General features: G+C 37.3%; 1 protein-coding gene across 1 annotated transcript in view; it reads right to left on the bottom strand.

Moving 5' to 3' along the window:
- LOC139128751 (tripartite motif-containing protein 2-like) overlaps positions 1-11,048 on the bottom strand; it is a 49,456-nt gene extending 38,408 nt beyond the window's left edge. Inside the window, exons 1-2 of the mRNA XM_070694480.1 lie at positions 10,965-11,048; positions 4,538-5,635 (exon numbers count right to left, since the gene is read on the bottom strand). Of these exons, the coding sequence (XP_070550581.1) occupies positions 4,538-5,623 (1,086 nt within the window). The 5' untranslated portion in view covers positions 5,624-5,635; positions 10,965-11,048. The remainder of the gene's footprint in view (positions 1-4,537; positions 5,636-10,964) is intronic.
- Between the last annotated feature and the right edge of the window lie 3,233 nt (positions 11,049-14,281).

Raw genomic sequence — 14,281 nt, 5'->3', positions numbered from 1 at the left:
GTTTTGGAAATACACATTTTTTGACCAAAAATGGCAAAAATTGCCCCAAAAATACAAAATTGCAGATTTCATCATAATTTCAACAAATATCATTTAGTTCATCTGTAGGAACCTGTATACCAAATTTCAAAGCTATCAGATGAGTAGTTTTGGAAATACACATTTTTTCACCAAAAATGGCAAAAATTGCCCCAAAAATACAAAATTACAGATTTCATCAGAAATTCAATATATATTACTTAGTTCATCTATAGAAACCTGTGTACCAAATTTCAAAACTATCAGACCAGTACTTTTTGAGAAATACATTTTTTGACCAAAAATGGCAAAAATTGCCTTAAAAATGTAAATTTGCATATTTCTGCACAATTTGAACAAATCTGAAATAGATCATCCCTAGGGACATATGTACCAAATACCAAAGCTATCTGACTGGTAGTTTTGAAGGAGAAGATTTTTAAAGATTTTTTTACCAAAAATGACAAAAATTGCCTTAAAAATACAAATATGCAAATTTCACCACGATTTGAACAAATCTGACTAAAGTCACCCTAAGTAAACTGCATATCAAATTTCAAAGCAATCGGACAAGCGGTTTCAGAGAAGAAGATTTTTTTACCAAAAACACCAAAAAATGCCCCAAAAATACAAATATGCAAATTTCACCACGATTTGAACAAACTTACGTGAGGTCACCCCAAGTGAACTGCATATAAAATTTCAAAGCAATTGGACTTGCGGTTTCAGAGGAGAAGGCAATTGTTGACGGACGACGACGGACGACGGACGACGGACGACGACGGAGACGGACGACGACGGAAATTCAACCTATTTGATAAGCTCCGCGTCGCTGACAGCGGAGCTAATAAAAGTGGTTGAGATGTGCCTGAGTTATGGCTCTGGACATGAAAAAAAACAAAACAAAATGGCCGCGCCACGTGGTATGTATGACATAAGTCAATGTCCTTGTACAAACTTTGAATAAAATTGGTTGATACATGTCTGAGTTATGGTTTGGGACATGAAAAATCATAACAAAATGGTGGCCTGGCACGCAGCCATATTCAATCTTTTATTGTAAAACAAATCAACATGCATATGTATGACATAGGTCAATATCCTTGTACAAACTTTAAATAAAATCGATTGAGACGTGTCTAAGTTACGGCTCAGGTCATGAAAAAATAGTAACAAAATGGCCGCCATGTGGCCATATTGGATCATATTGTAAAACAAATTGATGTGCATATGTATGACAAAGGTCGATGTCCTTGTACCAGCTTACAATAAAATTGGTTGATATGTGCCTTAGTTATGGTTCCTTACATGAAAAACTCATAACAAAATTAATGGCCACACGGCGGCCATATTGGATCATATCAAACAACAAGTTGACATGCATATTTACGACATAAGAAGTAATCCGTGTACCAATTAAGTTTGAATGACTCCAGGCATCTCTGAGATTATCTGCGAGAACAGACAGATGGAAGCACGGATGCACACAAGCACGCATAGACATATTAACCAAACTATAGTCCCCCCGGATGGTGTCCATGGGGACTAACAATTGATGGTTTTATTTACTGTCAAAAAGTTGTAATGTGAGTACATGCAGACAAGGGACTGTGATTTGGTCTATACACAGAATGTTTCAGTTTCTCGGCCCTGTGATTGTACCGGTATTGTTGTTCATGAAAGTAGTATGCAGTTCTCTGGAGTTTTGTTGGTTTGAACAAATTTTTGCAATTATATTAAGTTTGATCTCAAGTAGAAGTTGGAATTGTTCTAGTTCACCCATCACAGCGCCATTACAAGCTTGTCTATTACACTGTAAAATGTTCTTACAAAATTTGAGGTAAGTTTTCAATTGCTGATTTATCCCACTTCTTGTAATCCATGAAATCTTGTCCCCATATCTCTGAGCCATACAGTAAAAACAGGTTTAATGAAAACATTGAATAAATGTAGGGAAATTTTATCTTTCTGTTATGCAATAAACCCTTTTTAAACTATGCAAAACCGTTTAAACCCTTTTAAAACTATACAAAGATATATCACACCAAGATAACCCCTAGGAACCTGTATACCAAGTATCAAAGATATAAGAGAAGCACTTTTTGAGAAACAAGTTTTCTGACCAAAAATGGCAAAAATTATCCTAAAAATACAAAATTGCAGATTCCATCAAATTTTGATATGTCACATTAAGTTAATCTGTAGGAACTTGTACACCAAATATCAAATCAGACAAGTAGTTTTTGATAAATATTTTTTTTAACCAAAAATGGCAAAAACTGCCCCAAAATTACAAAATTGTAGATTGCACCAAAATTTCAATATATCACATTTTGATCATCCCTATGAAGCTGCATACCAAATATCAAAGCTATAAGACAAATGATTTTTGTGAAAAAAAATTTTTGACAGAAAATAACCAAATGCCTTAAAAATACAAATTTGCATATTTTATCACAATTTGAACAAATCTAAGTAAGGTCATCCCAAGGGACCTGTATGTTAAATATCAAAGCTATCTGACCATTGGTTATGAAGAAGAAGATATTTTTACTAAAAATGGCTTTTTTTAGCTAATTTGCATATTTTCATCAATATCGAAAAACGAATAAAGAAAGTTTGTCATAATCATATTTTACATAGCAACACATCAAATATCATGTCTGTAGGTACTGCGGTTCTCAATATATTTGAGTGGATGGACATCCTCACAAACTGACCAGCATACATACAGACTGATGCTGGACGGATGATGGATACCTATCCCAATAGCTTCTTTAGACCACAGTCTACAGTAGCTAAAAAAACTATCATGACACAAGCCAAACACAGTCAACGGAAGTCACCACCACTCAAAACACAAAGTTGGCAGGAAAATGTTGTAATCAGATGATTCAATTATTCAAAATCAAAAGGTCAGTGTGCCAGGACCACTGATTAGAATTCCCCTTAGAGTTTAATTTCAGGTGCTGTTACAGGATCTAAAGATTTCTTCAATAAATCAGTCATTTGTGTTATGTTGCTACAAGTTCATATATTATAAAGCATTGAAAAAACCAAAACCTTTCAGGTGTCTGTACACTGCAGCCCAAAAGCCCCTCATGTTGTCCAATAAGAGCGTCCCAACTTTTCGCCACACATACGCAAAGTACGCGTACAGAGGGTCAAATCCACCTTCCACGTCATGTTAAAAACTTCGCCGAATTTCCTCGCTGCAAAGGTAAATATTTATGAACGAGTTGCAGATTCCATTTCCCTTACATGTTGCCCTTTCCATTATAGTATTTTGGCAAGAATTTCAAGGAGGAATTCCAAAAATACCCAAGCGATAATAGTCATGTGCAAAAATAGGTGAAAACACAGTCAACAGCCAAACGATCGTTAACTCGTCATTTCAGAAAAATAAGAGAGAAACTCAAAAAAGTAAAATCATAGACTTTTAGTTAACCTTCATGAGATGTGTAATCTCAAATATTGTAAGAAATAACAGCGAAATGAAAAAGTTAAATCAACAGGTTTTTTAAGATGTAGTGCCAATTTTACGGTGTGGCGAATAAGCTTGATTTCCCATAGAAAACAATGGCGTCTAATGTACCAAACAGGTTGCACAATTCTCGCTGGGTTCAATTTTTTCAATTCTGAACCAATGATGGTGAAAAGTGGCACTTTGATTAATATATAAAATTCCTGTGGTTTTAGATTTTTGAATTTCTTCACGAAACTTGTTTTATTTCGCATTTTATTTATTCCGATCACTGAAATATACTCTTGCCCGCAATAAAATGGCGATCTGACAGCATTTACATACACAGAACAAGGGTTTCAAATTGACGCATTTTAATCAGTAAGCGTCTCTTAAGTTGTACAGACCAAATACCTGTAAAGTTGTCGTAATTTACACACAATTTTAGCGAATATGAACGGTGAAAATTCCAGTAAACTGAAAAAATAACACAGAACGGAGGCAAATGAACGCAGGTATTCCGCTGTAATCATAATGAACGTTATCAATCGACATTCTTTTGTCGGAAATTGATACATTGTTGTGTTGCATACTCGCCAGACGTTCCCTGCTCACAGTGGCGCCAAACTAGCCAAAGCGTGCCAAAATACACTGAAAAATGAAAGTATCACCCCAAAACTGAAAAAAGTGTCGTCAATTTAATTAAAGTACAAGAAACCAACAGAAACATTGATGTTATATTAGTATGAAAGTCAAAATATGCGGGTTATTACGGAAACATTCATGGCTTGACCTGAATACAGGACTGGCACCCTAGCAGATTTCGATCGATAATCTATCGAAAATAAATTGACACAATGTCTCCGTTGTCAATATAGCGACCGGCTGATAGCGCCGTGCGGTAGGAATTATGCTTTGCCAATACTGTACACTTAGACATGCTTTTCGACTGCACTGTATGCACAGGACTGCAGTTACTGTATGTAAGAGGTTTTGCTACGGGCATGAAATAAACCTTGTACTTACACACCTGAGACCATGGTAATGTTTACTCACCTGGTTAACATTGCCGAGATCTACTAGTCTGCATTGTGGATTTTCAGTGAAATCAAGATTGCTATCAATGCTATCAAAGTTTTCTTCTGTTAGTCCATCTTGTCCTAGTCTTTGACATATTTCATTCTTTGCTGCCATTATATCCACTGCACCACCATACCTCAACAGATGATTCAGATGTGAATGCATGCTTTCTGCACCAACAAGTCTATGTTCCAATTGTTCCACCTTGGAATCAATTTGTTTGCGCTTTGGTGAATATGTATCAGCAATTTCAGCAAGCAATCTGTTTTCTTGCTTCTGTATTACATCCATCACAATTTTCGACAGGTCTTTGACTTGTGATTCAGCTGTTGTTTTGTTCTTCTCCAAGCGTTTCCCTACATCAAGAACTCCATCTCTTGCCTGTTTTAAATCATTCACTTTCTGAGCAGCTTTCTCTTCATACTCTTTCATGGTTGGCATGTACTTCTCCAGTGCTGCTTCTACTGATATTGTTACGTGTTCAGGTGGTACATGTTCAACAACAGTACATTTATAACATGTCGGTACTTGACAGGAGTCACAGTAGAATTCTAACTGTGTGCTGCGATGCTTATCACAGAATCTAGGCTGAATCAGTCTAAAATGTTCAGATGACATTTTCTCTGTATATTCATCTACAGTCATCAGTTTATGATCCTTGAGTAATCTCATTCTTTTGTGTGGTTTTACGCAATCATCGCAGAAGAATTCACCGCAGTCTTGACACCAAAATTTTGCTTCTTTTTCACAGACGTCACACAATGATTTCTCAGAATCAGGATTGACATCACTTAAAATCTGCTGCAAATCATTTATAAATCGATTATTATCAATAGCAGATACTCCTCCAGAGGGCAAAGGGAACAATTCTTTGCATGTTGGACAGATCAGCTTATCATTGTTGGTTTTAACCCATTCTGTCAGGCAGGGTTCACAGTACGTGTGATAACATGGCAGTATCTTTGGTGACTTGAATCTTTCCATGCAAATTGCACACAGCAGTATCTGCTCATTGATGTCGGTCAAAACTTTCTCACTGGAAACTGATGATGCCGTGGCCATGTTGAATGTCACCTGGAAAAGAGACACACTGTGATTTAGCAGTAAAATTACAACATAAAAAGATTTTCATCTTGCGATGTAACCTTGACCATTTTCAATGCATGACTAAATTTAGCACAACACTTTTGTAGCTGTTAACCCTTTGCACCCTGACCCCCTGGTACTCTATGACGTCATTGGACATTTCTGTCCGAGCCGGGTTCAAAGGGTTAACGAATTCTCTATTCAAGATATCAAAAGAGAAAGCACCATGCTTGAAAACATATGGATATCATATGTACGTGCTTAAATGTGGATGTCCAGCATATATGGTAGCTTTACATTTTATGCATTTAAACACAACAGAATACAGTCTGTACATCTGCCATATGATGATGATCGCCTATGGATGTGTTTTGATGGGAATGCAATTATAAAATAAGAAATGTTTGCTTGGATTTAATATTTCATCGCAAAGATATGAAATGCAGTTTTTCCTGAAGGGACAAGAAATTTAAAAAGAAAAATTTATTGCTGAACAAGAAAGTTATAATGATACAGCTTGATGAACTATTTTAAACACCCTACGTCCAATATTTTAATTAAAGTGCCAGAATCTTTTGTTGACAGCAGCATAATATCCTATTTTCAGCTCAACTGAGAACACACACGCAAAAGATTGCTGGATGTTAGGCAAAAAAAATTGATTTGTTTCTGGTCACCACGTTTCACTTCAAAGTGTACGCGCCAACTCTTTCCCCCCCCCCTGTTTTTCATTTGCCCCTATGAAAAACAGAGGGCCAATGTCCCTGAAGCTACTATAGACATGGATACAAAATTAAGTATTTCCTGACTGTATGAAATTATCTCACTACAAATAATAATGATAATAATAATAATAATATTTATTGCTTTAAAAACGCCTTCCATGTAAAAGACATCTCAAGGCGCATTACATTTCAGTTATAAAAAATAGAGCAATGAAAATGGTTAAAAATCACACAAGTAACTCTCTTTAAAAAGGTAAGTTTTTAAATGAGACTTAAAAACGTTAAATTATCAACACATCGGAGTTTTGATAGTAGCCTGTTCCACAGCCGCAGAGCACAAACAGAAAAAGACTGGTCTCCGTAAAACACAGTGTTAGCGATCGGCTGGTGTAAACTGATCGCTGCACCATCAGCAGTCGACCGAAGAGATCGCCCCAGATTACGAACGCGTATGAGCTCTTTTATGTATCTCGGGGCCGTGTCGTTTAAAACCCGGAACGTTAAGCATAAATTTTAAACTCTGTTCGCTTATAAATAGGTAGCCAGTGTAAACTACGTAGTACTGGTTGAATAGAATCTGCTTTCTTTATTTTCAATACAAGACGTGCAGCTGAATTTTGTATAAGTTGTAACTTCCTGATTTGATAATTCGGAAGGCCAAACATTAAACTATTACAGTAATCAAGTCTTGATGTGACAAACGCATGTACTATTTCTTAATCCTAAAATCCCTAATCGTAAAATCCTAGGGACCTGTAAACCAAATATTAAAGCTGTCTGACCAGCGGTTTTGAAAAAACAAGCGACCCAACAGTCGACAGAGCTCCGCTGTGTTATGTGGAGAATAACTTTTTGTGACACATGTATTGATGAAGAAGGTGGATATCTTTGATAGCTCATTTCAGGATGGCCTGACCAAAAATGGCAAAATTAGCTGCAAAAATACAAAATTGAAGATTTCATCATAATTTCAATATATTACATTAAGATAAAGCCTAGGAACCTATATACCAAATATCAAAGCTACAATGTATCAGATGAGTTATTTTGAGAAACAAATATTTTGACCAAAATGGCAAAAATTGACCCAAAAATACAAAAATTGAAGATTTCATCAAATTTCAATATACCACACTAAGGCAACCGCCTAGAAACCTGTATACCAAATACCAAAGGCATCAGACGAGTAGTTTTTGGGAGACACATTTTTTGACCAAAATGGCAAAAATTGCACCAAGACTACAAACTCCTCGCTTTTCAATTTCGATGTGTTTAGAAAACTACATGGAAATATTTCGTGGCAAAAATTGCACCAAGACTACAAATTCCACCAAAAATAAAAATAAAAAATTGAAAAAAATTGTGTTTAATCCATGCGCCACTATGTGTTGTTGCATTGTTATGTTGCCCTCTCGCGTCGGCTCTTTACTCTTTACTTAGTTGTTATGCGCATGCGTCTCCCTCTCTCTCTCCGCATCACCATGTTGTAGTTGTGTTAGTCTTGTACCAGTCGTAATAAAGTTCGACGTTTATCTCCGACATCCTGTGTCTGGTTGTGGTCTTGACCTGATGGTTAAACGGGGGTTGTCTCCTCACTGGCGTGGTGGTAGCGATTTACGGACCTACACGCCATTTACAAAATAATGAAGCTTTTAGAACCGACCTTTCCCGTACCAGCAGCCGTCTAGACTTCACGCATAGGTGGACAACCAGTCAGTAACTATAATATTACTGGGTATCACAGACGTTTGGACACTCTCGAGCTACACTCAGCATGGTGAACCTCCACCGCGCTCCAAGGCAGTGGTGCCCGAGTAAGTCAGAAAGCTGGCATGGACGACACAACTATATTTCGACGTGCGTAGCGCTTAGTATCAGACACGGGCTGTCTCTGTGTGTTGCGTTCGACACCTTGTATCATACGGTGTGGCTATATAACTTCGCCAAGTTTGTAGCCCGAAATAGCTTCTACCGAAAAAAAAAAAAACTATCCAAAAGGGGAGGGCAGCGTCACCTGACTTAATATGCGGTAACATGGCTTGTAAAACGCTATCAATACGGAGCGAAGTGAGTACAACAAAGAGCATGTCATTAAATGTCCAAAAAACTGAGGTCGTCCAAAAATTGTCACAGTGAGTGTATTGTTATGCAAATTAACCAATATGCAGAAAATCAGGGAAAGTTAGGTTTCCACAGACTTTGAAATTCTCCCACTGTTTTTTTTTCATGTGGGATTTTATCTCATGCAGTTCTTGAGCCAGGGTAATCCTGAATTACAGAAATTCATAAAATATGCAAATTAGCAATTTCATGACATGATCCTGCAAAAGATTTTGCACACAGTTACCTTTGGTATATGAATATCCATACTAAGTTTCATCAAATCTGAATCAGTACTTCTTGACATATAATCGGAATTATGAAATTCATTAAATATGCAAATAAGCAATTAAATGACATGATCCTGCTAACTGTCTTTGCATACTGTTACAGCTGGGTACTATATCAACATCTGTACCATGTTTCAACTTTGAGTTGGTATTTCTTGACATCATCAAATATGCAAATTAGCTATTAATTGACATGATCCTGCCAAATGCCTGCCAAAAGTTAAGCTCTGGTATGTACATCTGCAAGAAGTTTCATTAAATTTGAGTCAGTATATATTGAAATATTAGCAGAATTATGAAAATCCATAATTTATGCAAATTAGCAATTAATTGACTAAATACTGACAAATGTCTTTATGTGCTATTAGAGCTGTGTGTGACCAACATGTGTACAAAGTTTCATAAAACTTGGTGCAGTCCCTTAAGAAACAGAGCTCTTTTTCAAAAATGACTAACTATGCAAATTAGCACTTATTATGTATGCCACACCTTAAAAAAATGGGCGTGCATATGTATGCCATAGTGTATTATCCTTGTGCCAAGTTTGAAAGAAATTGGCTCAGACATATCTGAGATATCTGCGTGGACGGACGGACGGACGGATGGAACCCAAACCATAAGTCTGGGGGACTAATAAAATCCATTACATGCATTCTATGCATACAAATGATTACCTGATAAGCATGGTTCACTCTTATAAATGTTAAATATAAAGACGTCATAGAGGACTGCTCTCAGCAGATACCATTATAAGTGCACAAAACTGAATTTGTGAATTCATCCTTTGTTATGACAGAAACAAATATTTTTATTGACTCAAGCTCAATAACCATTTTGATATAGTCATACCATATTAATATTAACAGAAATTTCATTAGAAACCGGCAGCTGGAGAAATTGTACAGCTAGTAAAGTCATTTTTACGGATATAAAATCTCAAACTGGCAAACAAATAAATAGCTAATTAAGAAAAATATTGTCTCTGGCTCTTTGGTCAACTAATATCATGTATATACATGTGAAATTTTGCACAAGACAATAAAATTGTAGATTTGCCATCTCCTGCTTATTCATTGATCTGCTATATCATGCACACTGAGGATTGCTTTTACACAGCTACAAAATGAGTTGTCATTGTTTCATTGTTTGAAACACTGATCATGCAAAGTGCTATTAAAATATCAGTGTTTAATGTCATTTTCAAACAGTTTTACCTTGTGCAAAATAAATTCAAACACCTCTCAGATTGCACAATTGCACACATCAATTTCTCAAAACTTTCTATATGAGCCCTCTCATGCCTTCCCCTTTGGACCAGGATTGTCCTATGTCATTTTCCCAAGCTTTTATACCTAGTAAAAACAAATTGAAGTTCACCTCTCAGATTGCACCAGACTGCACCATAATTGTACACATCAATTTCTCAAAATTTTCAGCACAAGACACGGCACCCCTCTGACACACTCCCCCTCAACCTCTCTCCTACTTTCAAATTCTCTCCTGTCAGATATCAGAGCGAAAACCCTACCAATATCATATGATATATGATACCATCCAAATTAAACAATACTAAGCTTATATGGTTGGATTCAGTTATAATGTGAGCTTTTATACTGCTGTATCTGAGTGTATCTATATTTTGTTGTGACTTTGAATTCAGTTGAGGGCGTTACTCGAAATTTTTGGATTCAAGGAAATTCCTTCACCATGGCTGCACCACCCTCTCCAATCCGTAAATTATGACGACTCCCTTACACTTCGATCCCGGGCCTACCACGAATATACAGCGAAGTTAATATGAATACAATCTACGCGTAGCTGCTCTGGACTTCGGACTAAATGGTCACTAATAGGTATGTTAGTGTTACCTGGAATGTTGGTCGCGTACACGGGACGGACAGAGTTTATAGTCAACCCGGATACAGCTGCCAAAAATTACAAGGGGCAAGGCACGTACTTAACGATTTGATATTGAAACTGCAGTCAACTACTCTTACAAATTGCATTTCAGATACATTTCCAATATTTCCGATATTTCGACGTGCTGTGGGGTAAGGCGAAAACCGCCCTGAATCTCACTTTGCTATATTGTTTCCATGCACGTCCATCAATACTGCGTGTTTTCCTTGTAGCATTTTTTATATAAAAACATGGATTAATGTATAAATCAGATTATTGAACTGATTCTCAGAGTAAACTAACCTTCACTATCTCTTTGCTTGGAATCGTTCACCACCGCACTGATGGCCGCAGCGTGGAAGCTGCGCTGAACTTGGATGGTGCACAAGATAGTAGTAATGAGCATGCGCGTAAATCCGAAATGTCGGCTTGTGCATAGGGCAGTTTAGGGGAGAACCATTTTATTTTTTTTGGGGGGGGGGGGGGGGGGGTATGGAGGAAATGGGTATGGGAGCAAATTTTTTTTCCTGTCACAGTGACAGCAATTTTTTTTTCTACTGTCAGAGCTGCGTCAATTTTTTTTTTCAAATGGAGTAGCAATGCAAATTTTTTTTCTTTGTCATCAAGTTTGTGATGCGTTGTCATTATTTACGGCCTGAAACTCAGAAATTTCGAGTGACACCCCCCGTCAACCATGATGAATTTGAGTAACTCCCCTCTCTAACTCTGAAATTTTGACTGATCCCGCCCACTTAGAAAAGTTAAATACAAATACCTGTATTTATAAAATTTACAAAATACAGCAACAGTAAAGACCTTTGAAATCCTGATGTACTCTGCTAGACTATCATCAGTTATCTCATGATGGTTCAAAAAAGGTGAACCCATCAAAATGAAATTGCAAGTCACAATAAAATAAAGATATAAAAGCTCACGCGGTATCTAACCATATAATATATTGTTTAATTTGGATGGGTATTATGACAGGGTTTTCACTAGGATATCTGACCGGGCAGAATTTGAAAGTACAGGGGGAGAACACGCGAGAGGCTTAGGGGGAAAGTGTCACAGGGGCTTTCCCCTATCTTGCATGGAAATTTTTTAAGATATTGATGTGTGCAATGGTGCAGTCTGGTGCAATCTGAGAGGTGTTTTTTAATTTTTTTACTATGTGAAACTGTTATAACATCCCAAGGGGAAGAGCACGAGAGGGGGTTTCCCCCTCTCGTATTGGAAATTTTGGGAAATTGATGTGTTTAATGGTGCAATCTGAGAGGAGTTTCAGGTTATTTTGCACTCGGTAAAACTGTTTGAAAATGACATTGAACACTGCAATATTTTTTTACACTTTATGCATGATCAGTGTTGTGTCACAATATTCAACAACAAACAATGACAATACAATTTGTGAAAAACAGTTCTGTTTGCCAGAGACTGAAGATAAATAAATATACAGGAATGGAAAATCTGTGACCTTCTTGTGTCATTTCTCCAGCTGCCAGCTTCTAATGAAAAGCATGAATATGGTATGTTTAACTGTCAAAATGGTCATTGAACTGAGGTAAATGAAAACATGTTTCTGTGATAATAAAGGATGAATTCACAACAGTTCAGTTTTGTCCTAGATCCTGTGAAAATTTTGAGAAATTGATGTGCGCCACGGTGCAGTGTAGTGCAATCCGATAGGTATTTTAAATTTGTCTTTTACCAGTAACACTGTTAAAAGAGCCAAGGGGGAGAGCACAAGAGGGGGTGCCCCTCTCGCATTGAAAATTTTGAGAAATGGATGTGTGCAATGGTGCAATCTGAGATGTGTTTCAATTTATTTCGCCAAAAAAAATTGAGTAACCCCGCCCCCTTCTTCCTCTCCACATTTTGAGTAACGCCCCCTGAAGTTTTCAATTTTTTTAGTGACCCCCTCCCTTGTATTTCATTATATTTGTTGTTCCTCAATTTTTCATGGTCAACTTGTACATCTTCCTAATATATTTATATTGAGAGAATAATATATTGATTTTAACACTAGTTTATTGACTCCGGTCTTGTGTTTTAAAATTTTCACAATTTACAGAAGTCAAAAGTCCCCTTTAGATAGTGCCTATGCCATTGAGATATTGCAACAGAAATCCTGAAATATGATTTCTTGGGTCAGAAAAGGGAAGGAAAACATTGAGTGTACTGAGGTGTAAAGTAGACCTATGTAGTGCATGCTTATATCATAAGTGCTGGGAAAAAAACATAAGAATTGCTTGTGGTAAAAACATTTGCGCCGCCTATGGCGGCGCGCCGGCAAAGAATATATGAGAATAGGGTTTCCAAATTTTGCTAATTTCTGGTGCATTGTGACAATTTTTTTTTTCTCAGGCCATGACAGGATCAATTTTTTTTTCTTCTATCTCACCTGGCGACAAATTTTTTTTTCTCAAATCCTCCATACCCCTCCCCCCAGAAATCAATGGTGTTCCCCTTACTACTTGTCTGTCATAACGGTTATACCCTTGCTGGTGGGTTCGTTGTTGACTTTGTCAAAGTTAATCCGGCGATAATCTGGCGACAGCGTCCTCAGATTAATAACTTACACCTAAAAAATAGACCCTCGAGAAAAACCGATTTTCTCGAGAGTCTATGCTTACACTTCCTTGCTTGCGTTGGCGCATTAGGCAATCAACGCAGGAGATTATAGCACAGGGAACTCTGACTGAATAACAGTAAACAAGACATGAAAAATTGGAAACAATAGAAATAACAGTCAAAAAAAAATAAGTGAGCAAAAACAAACAAGTAAACAAGGAAACAAACGATGAGGACATGCCAACAGCAAGGTGAATCTAGTCTGTTCCGTGGAAGTCTCACAGTTGATCCGTCAGTCGTTTGTTTATTCGCCTGTTTACTTATTTGTTTTTGTTTACTTATTTGTATTTGTTTATTCTGACTATTTTTCTCCGTCATTCGTGTTTGTTTGCTTGATTGTTTGGTTTTGTTTACTTTATTGTTTCTTTCTTTTTTTCTTTTTCGTTTATTTGTTTACTGTTATTCAGTCAGATCGAGTTCCCTGTGATAATAGACGCAATACAGTGATAAAATTTTGCATAAGTTCGTCAACAGACCATACACGACACACAGTGAACTGTGGAGAAAATGAATCTTTGCAAAACTAGTGCTAAATAACATATGACCGAGACACCAAAAGGTTGGCCGTGTACATCTTTATTGGCAGGAAATAACAACGACTCAATACTAGCCCTGCGTACAGGTCTGTGTGTTCCCGGCGTTATACGGCCTCCACCACAGCCCTGCAACGGTTCATGGAGATGACTGGCGACAATGCGGTCCAGATCTGGACCGCAACGAAAAGACTCTTTTTGGCCGAAATTCTGCTCTATCGGGGCAAAATCCTTTCCCTGACTACCATTACCTCCTAACCGACCCCAGAAAAGATGCGATTAACTTCTCCTAAAGTCCAAAACCGCTCGTTTTCTGAAACATATACGTACTCGACAAGTTGTTTACCATGGAGATCGCCATTTTGAATCTCGCCAGTTATCTCTATGGACCCTTGCAGGGCTGTGGTGGAGGCCGTATAACGCCGGGAACACACAGACCTGTACGCAGGGCTACGT

This window comes from Ptychodera flava, unplaced genomic scaffold (assembly GCF_041260155.1).
Source record: "Ptychodera flava strain L36383 unplaced genomic scaffold, AS_Pfla_20210202 Scaffold_67__1_contigs__length_642179_pilon, whole genome shotgun sequence".
NCBI lineage: Eukaryota > Metazoa > Hemichordata > Enteropneusta > Ptychoderidae > Ptychodera > Ptychodera flava.
This window is presented reverse-complemented; position numbering and strand designations above follow the sequence as displayed.